The sequence below is a fragment of the Myotis myotis genome, unplaced genomic scaffold, assembly GCF_014108235.1.
Source record: "Myotis myotis isolate mMyoMyo1 unplaced genomic scaffold, mMyoMyo1.p scaffold_m19_p_1, whole genome shotgun sequence".
In the NCBI taxonomy this organism is placed as follows: domain Eukaryota; kingdom Metazoa; phylum Chordata; class Mammalia; order Chiroptera; family Vespertilionidae; genus Myotis; species Myotis myotis.
Window position 1 is genome coordinate 44,626,843 of NW_023416313.1, and position 8,180 is coordinate 44,635,022.

At 33.9% G+C, this 8,180-nt stretch overlaps 1 protein-coding gene across 1 annotated transcript; it reads left to right on the forward strand.

Moving 5' to 3' along the window:
- The first annotated feature begins 297 nt into the window (after positions 1-297).
- CSN3 (casein kappa) lies at positions 298-7,408 on the forward strand. The gene is made up of 4 exons (XM_036329413.1): positions 298-351; positions 5,349-5,381; positions 6,722-7,018; positions 7,241-7,408. The coding sequence occupies exons 1-4, from the start codon at positions 298-300 to the stop codon at positions 7,406-7,408; spliced, it is 552 nt and encodes a 183-aa protein (XP_036185306.1).
- Positions 7,409-8,180: the final 772 nt, after the last annotated feature.

An 8,180-nucleotide genomic window follows, 5' to 3' on the forward strand; every position in this document is an offset into this window, starting at 1 on the left:
CTCAACACTTGACACACTGCCTTTTTCCTAGTATATTCTTGGTATATGGTAAATAGATTATTAACCTTGTAATGATACTTTCAGTAATATAGCCAAAAATTAAAATTATAAATTATATACTCCAAGTTTGGGTGTTCCAAAGCTTTTGATAAAATAGATTTTCCACATTGGCTAAATCAATCTGCTTTTATTTCCTTAAAAAAAAAAACAACAACAACACTGTTTTAAATCACTCCTAAATTATTAGTAACAGACCCTTTTAATTTAATACTTTTAATTTCAATTTTAGGTGCAATTATGAAGAGTTTTTTCCTAATTTTGAATATCCTGGCATTCATCTTGCCTTTTTTGGTAAGTTAATTTCATCTAATCAATTTATATTGCTACTTTGAGAAATTTTATTTAAGAGGTTTAATTATATAAATTTATAAATACATTTGTACATTATAAAACAAAATAATTGCATATTAGATATATTTTCTTAAAAGTAATTTCTTTTATATTTATTTATATTATACAATTAAAGTCTTGTTCTTCTGAATATCCTTTTATTTCCCAGGAATTAAGAAATCCCACTTTATCGTGTATAGAAAACCTTTAAAATTCTAATACTATAAAGAAAATACATTACAAGGGGGGACTAAAAATCTTTTTGAATTATAAAGTGCTCTAAAAATAATTTATAAAGAAGAATACAGAAATTACAGTTGAGGATCAGACTCTAACCTTACAACAACTCCAATCTCTTCAGGAAATAAATTCTTAGGAGATTAGAAGTTTTTTCAAGCTTTCCTTCCTCCCCTCCCCCCCTCCCACCCCCCCAGCATTCAAAACCATTTAGTGAAAGTTCCCAAATAATTGTTATCAAGAAGCCTTGCCCATAGGTTATAATGACATGGGACAGTATAGTGATCAAAATATTGGCAATAGCAGCTTCTTAGTGTCTGGGTTTGTAGATTATATAATGTTTTCATATATATTACTAGAGGCCTGATGCACAAAATTCGTGCAAGGAGCTCAACCCCCACAGCCCCCACAGCTACCTCAGCCCCGGCAGCCTCAGCGGCTGCCTCTGCCTCAGCCCCCATCTGCCGCGCCGCAGTTTTGTCCGGAAGGTCATCCGGAAGGATGTCCGATCTAATTAGCATATTACACTTTTATTATTATAGATTGTATAAGACCAAAATAAAGCTTTAACATTTCCCCTTTCACATGTATCTCTGCATATGCAAATATATAGTCACAAGAGATTGATCTGTGGGGAACTATCCAAACTCTCTGAATTAGCATCATGAATATGTTCACCTTTTACTCTGCCATTTGAAACTTTGTTGTGCTGGCTTGTGAGAAAATATACAGGAAAGCAATTTTTAAAATGTCAAATCATCAGTGTTCATTGTTCATCTTTGACAATTGGAGGAAAGGACATAGAAAAAAACAACATGAAGGCTGATTCTGTATTTAAAGGGGTCAGAATCCTGTTCATGTTCTTGATTTTAAATTTTAAACATATCAAATAATAGAAGAAAAAACAACCTCATCCATGTCAATGTTAAAGTCTCATAAACTTGGCTTGGGGGAGAAAGGAAAAGTGCTCAGGCTGTTAGCATGAGTAATGAAATAGTCATTCCTCAATTATTCAAGCTTTTGCAGCAATTTCAAAGACGTTGACACATCTACCCTTAATGTTCAAATATTATGGGACCTTTTGTTATACTCTTCCTATTATGTCAACTGACTGATTCCTTCCCAAAGATTATCTGCATTAACAACTTTATGGTTTTTAGGTATTTTCTTAAATTACATGTGTATTAAGGTTATTGGACCAAGAAAAAGGTTTTGGAGTTTTTTTCTTTTAATTTTTTGTACATGTTTTCATTGTTGTTTTGACTATTGCTCTGTTTTATTTTCGTGTTCATTTGGTGATTCCAGGCACTTATTTGCCAACAGCAAGAATAGAAAGGCAAATATAAAATGATGTAATATCATTGTCTCAAACATAAAATGAAATGATGTAATATGGTCAACTCTTAGATCATACGATTTGGAAGGGCACTAGTTCTTGTTTCATAATTCATTTATTATTAAATTTAGACTTGCTTTTAGGTTCATATCTCTTAAACAATTGTATTATATAAATTATTGGTGCAAAACTTTTTAAAAATTTGAATTATTATGACTTTCACATTATTTTCTTTTACTTATTTTTTGAAGTTCCATTTTATTGTAGACACCTGTACATTTAGAACTTTGATTTTCTCTTTAAGAGATAAGCACTAAAGTTTAAATCAAAATATGATCCTCAACTGCCTGCTCTATAGCAACTTCTTCTTCAGCTAGAGCCTGCTCTAGCCCGCAAACAGTCCTTCCATCTTCACAAAAGTTTCAATGGACTCGAACAAATAATTCAAAAGGAGAATGAAAATTTTATAGATTTTATCATTTGATCTTATAAGTAGTCAAGATTACACAAATTAAAAGAATAATGTGAGAGCATCTTTTATGTGTTCATTTAATCCTCTCTCTAAAATAAAAATAACTTAAATAATATTTATATTAGCAATTATGATATGAACTGCACAATTTTATATCCTATTGATTGGCATTATAAATTGGCACAACTTTTCTCTACAACAATATGATAGTTCCTATCAAAGGTTTTTCTTCACACTCTCCCCAACCCAAAAGTCACATTTTTGAGAAAATATATTAAGGAATTAATAGAGAGTATTAAAAAGGCCACTGGTATACAGATGTTATTTATCTCTCTATAATAAAACATTTTTTGAAAGAAGCCTAATGATTAACAACAGAGTGAAAAATAAACATTTCATGATATAATCATTGATCATTTATTTTTCAACCATAAGTATAAAACTATAAGAAATATGGAAAAGCCCTAGCTGGTTTGGCTCAATGGATAGAGCATCGGCCTATGGACTGAAGTGTCCCAGGTTTGATTCTGGCCTAGGGCACAGGCCTGGGTTGCAGGCTCAATCCCCAGTAGGGGGCGTGCAGGAGGAAGCCAATCAATGATTCTCTCTCATCATTGATGTTTCTATCACTCTCTCCCTCTCCTTTCCTCTCTAAAAATCAATAAAATATATTAAAAAAAAGAAATATGGAAAAATATTATGAGATTATACCTCTTCAAAAAATACTAAAACATATGCCAGAAATACATAATATAGATTGATATAATATTAAGATGTTTAAGTGATCAGAATTTCTTAGTGTAGGCAAAGTTTTTATAATATTTATATTGCTATTTAAACTTTTAAACTTTAAATTAGCAATTTAGAAGAAAACAAGTCTCTATCTCAACATAACCTGAATTTTGTTCTTTTTATCAAGTTTTTGATTTTATATTCCTACAACTTTCAAAAGATTTCTAGAAACTTTTTTTTTAATCCAAGGAGTGTGTGTGACATGCCTTAAACAAGAACAATCATTTAAAAAATATTTTATATTATGACCTCATCTCCAAAGTTTATAAAGCCTTCATGACTATTTAAAGTTTCATATATATACATCTATGGAAATTTTCTCACTTCTGATTTCCTATGCACATTGAAAACCAGATTAAGAAAAGTACTATAAAAACAAATGAAACTTGATTTAAAAAAACATTAGTACAATGTCACCCCAATAAAATTTAATTAAAAAATTAAAAAATATTAGTATGTATATAACATTTATATATTGATGTTATGCCAGAGGCAATTGTTTTAAATCTACATAAAATTCATAATTCTTCTTAGGAGACAGAAAAAGAGATATGCTCATTGCTCCCCTTATTTCTAACAATGTAGATTTAATACAAACAATGTTATTAATAGTTTTTATTTAAATAAATATCAAATACATTTGTTGGCACAAGAGTTAGATGACCATATTATTTTCAACCTTGAATATTTTTTCCTAGGTAATGATTTTTAAAGACAATTTAACCATGAGGTTCATTATTATTATCATTGTAATAGGTAAATTGCTGTCACTTTTTGAGTGGTTCACAGACCTTGTAGATGAAATAACCATGGAAAATGCTTTACAATATTTTTACAATGCTACAATAAAAGAGAAACCATCCTAATATATAAAAACCAAGGGCCCACAATGACCGACCGAACACCAGAAGTCAGTCCTGCAGTCAGTGCTGGGTTGCTGTGGTGACCCAGCACGGACTGCTGCTGGTGCGGGCTCAGAGATCCAGCACTGACTGCCAAGGGGGCTGCAGATCAGGCCCAGAGAGAGGCCGGGAGAGAGAGGCAGGGTCTGATCTTCAGCCTCCATGGCAGCTGTTGATCAGCCGTTGCCTCTCTCTTTCTTTCGGGATTTCACCAGCAGCACGCCTCTGTTTCTCTCCGTGGGGGCTGCTGATCAACCGCCTCTCTGATCAGGCCCAGAGATGCTTACTGGCATAGAAACCGACCAATCAGAACCAAATCTGGGTGAACTGTGAGGAGCCAATGGCTGCCTAGGAGGCGGAGCTTTTCACGCTGACTGGCATAGAAACCAACAAATCAAAACCAAATTGGCCGGCAGGGGAGGGCACTTGGGGGTGAGATTAGGTCAGAGAAGAGGGCAGTTGGGAATAACCAGGCCAGCAGGGGAGGGCAGTTGGGGGCAAGATCAGGCTGGCAGGGGAGGGCCGTTGGGAGCGAGATCAGGCCAGCAGGGGAGGGCAGTTAGGGGCAATCAGGCAGGCAGGCAGAGGGGTTAGGGGCAATCAGGCAGGCAGGCAGGCAGAGACAGTTAGGGGTGATCAGGCAGGCAGGAAGGTGAGCAGTTAGGAGCCAGCAGTTCCAGATTATGAGAGGGATGTCTGACTGCCAGCTTAAACTGGCAGTCAGACATCCCTCAAGGGGTCCCCGATTGGAGAGGGTGCAGGTTGGGCTGAGGGAACCCACCCATATAATAAAAGCCTAATGTGCTAAGTGTCCAACCGTTCGACCAATCGCTATGATGCAAACTGACCACCAGGGGGCAGACTCTCCAACCAGTAGGTTAGCTTGCTGCTGGGGTCTGGCTGATCGGACTGGGCAAGATGGGCCAGAAATGCCCTGGAGCCCTCCTGTGGTCCCTCCCCGGCCCTGATAGTGCACCAGCGGTGCCTCAGCCTGGCCTTCGCACTCTGGCAATCCAGGACCCCTTGGGGGATGTCGGAGAGCCGGTTTTGGCCCCATACCTGCAGGCTAGGCTTAGGGACCCCACAGGTGCACAAATCCGTGCACCAGGCCTCTAGTGTTTTGTCTATAATATAAAAGCTTTTAATAAGCACACAAAAATCTAGACCCTGCCTTTTTTTAAAAAAATGTATTTCTTACTATATCTTTGAACCTCACCAGGGTGCAGAGGTGCAAAACCAGGAACAACAAACAGTAAGTTTACTTTAATTACTTCTTGTAGAGACATGAACTTCCAAGTATAATATTCTGAAAAGTCCAATGATATTAAAATGCTTCTGTCTAAAAACTAAATAAATATTTAAATTCCATAAAAAACTTAATAATCATTGTAAAAAACCCTTCAGCAAACAAGAATCAACCTCAATGTTCTATAAATCTTGGTTTTGTTTTATAACCTAAATCATGTGTTTTTGGACTTCATGTATATTTAACAACATGAGAAAACTCTTTCATTAATTTAACATTGAGAAAATATGAAAACAAAAGCAGAATTTAATGATATCTCTCCTGCCCACTTTTTAAGACTTTGGGAAAGAACCCACTAAGAACCTTTGAGTATTTTTCATCCACTTGTATTTACTTCCTCCTTTTGTTTCCCAAATATGTTTAAATGAATATATTTAAATATCCCCCTTCATGAGAAATGCTTGCTTACAGTGTAATTTTGTTGATTTTTTCTACTTATATGGAAAAAACCTAAAGATATATTTTGATAAATATACATAATCAGTAGAGCAGAAACAAATAAAAATAGAAAATTGCCTAAATTATATGTAATGGATAAAATTAAACTGGAAAAAAATTAAAGTATAAATCCAGAATCTCCCACATAATATTATTTTACTATTCTGCTATAATTAATTTAGGGGAAAAACAAATGTGCCCTCAGCCTAATCTCTAGATAAAAAAAATTTTAAACAATTATGAATATGTGCTGAGACTGCATATATACTAGTAAATACAAACATATATAAATATATATATAAATATATATTTCTATATATAAATATAGAATATATAAATATAAATATATATTTATATATAAATATATATTTATATATAAATATATAAATATATAAATATATAAATATATAAATATATAAATATAAATATATACATATATAAATATATAAATATATAAATATATATATTTCTCTGTGTGTGGTCTCTTTGTGTATAGTATATCAAAGTCTCTAAGAGATGTTTCTACCTGTTGTACCTAACATGATGCTCAGCATTTACTGAGCACTCTTCATATATGCCAAGCTCTTGGCAATGTGGTTTACATTATGAGTTACCTCATCTAATTTGTTTGAAACTATTTTTAATATTTGTTGAAAATTAAGAAGTGGAAGGGAAATGTATAAATCATATCTTGTAAAATAATAAATATGGTTATGGGGTTCATTACTTTTAATATTGTACTTAGTCAATGTTAAATATCATAACATTATTTCAAAAAAATTCTGATTTACGATATCTCTACATTCTATCCTATAATAACACCATTCTGCACAATTTATTCTTTGCAGTGCCATGAGACTGATAAAAGATTGTTTGATCAAAGCACAGTCAAATATATTCCAATTCATTATGTGTGGAAGAATTATCCGCGCATTGCACCCAATTACTACCAATATAGACCAGCTGTACCAATTAATAACCAATATATGCCTTACCCATATCATACAAAACCAGTTTCAATTAGGCCACATGCCCAAATTCCTCAATGGCAAGCCCTGCCAAATATCTACCCACCCACTCTGGTACGTCACCCATACCTACATCCATCATTTATTGCCATCCCCCCAAAGAAAAATCAGGATAAGGCAGTCACCCCTGCTGCCAATACCATTCCTGCTGATGAGGCAACACTTTTCCCACCCAGTGAATCAACTCCATCACAAATTGCCGTCCCCCCAAAGAAAAATCAGAATAAGGCAGTCACCCCTGCTGCCAATACCATTCCTGCCGATGAGGCACCATTTTTCCCACCCAGTGAATCAACTCCATCACAAATTGCCATCCCCCCAAAGAAAAATCAGGATAAGGCAGTCACCCCTACCATCAATATCATTGCTGCTGATGAGCCAACAGTTATTTTGTCCAGTGAACCAACAGTGAGCTCTGTGGTTAATCAGGAAGCTTCCTCACAATTCATCACAAGCACACCTGAGACCACCACAGTCACAATTACTGAACCTATCACCGTGGTCTAAAAACGCCATGGAAGCATCAAAGAAGACAACACAGGTAAGTGAGCAAAAGAAAAAATAAAGACAAGACTTATGGATTTATCAACATAGTCACAAAATCTAAATATAGTAGAAATAGATAAATTAAGTATGTTATGAGGACAGGCAAAATAGGCGACTTACAATTTTAATTTGGTGGTGCCATAGCATTGGTACAGTAGATTTTGTTCCAACAAGAAGTAAAAAATAACCTTATTTTACAAAATGAAGAAAACTTGGGTATTTTATTATCAAACTTTTTTTGGACAGTTGGAACACTCCTAGAATTTATTAGTTTTATTTCATTACTATTTTCATACAAGAATAAAATTATATCTTAAAATCATGATTTTTCTTATTTCAAAAATGTTTTCTTAGAAAATGTATATAGGATGTGAACTTAAATACATTTTAATTGTTTAACAGTATTCTTGCACTCTAATTTTTTTCTGAATACAGTGAAAGGAAATATTTTTCCCATTCATTCTTTTATTTCAGATATAGTTTGTGAAAGAATCCATGCTGTTAGGCACCCCAAATTTATCTTCTCTTAAGTCAAATTCATGGAAGAATCTAATTCTTAACTTGAAAAGCATACACATATTAAAAGGATATTTTCAGAACCTTAAATATGATGTAAAATGTTACTATTTATTACTTAAATCAATGGATAATGGCAGGGTCTAAAATAACTTGAAATTTATGGGAAGAAATTAAAATAAAAAGAAAGATTAATAAAATAGGAAAGGACCAGAGT

Coding starts and splice junctions, on each gene's coding strand:
- CSN3 (XM_036329413.1), top strand. CDS start 298: ATGAAGAGTTTTTTCCTAATTTTGAATATCCTGGCATTCATCTTGCCT. Junction 352..5,348: donor CATTCATCTTGCCTTTTTTG/GTAAGTTAATTT, acceptor GAACCTCACCAG/GGTGCAGAGGTGCAAAACCA. Junction 7,019..7,240: donor CAAAGAAAAATCAGGATAAG/GCAGTCACCCCT, acceptor AATCAGGATAAG/GCAGTCACCCCTACCATCAA.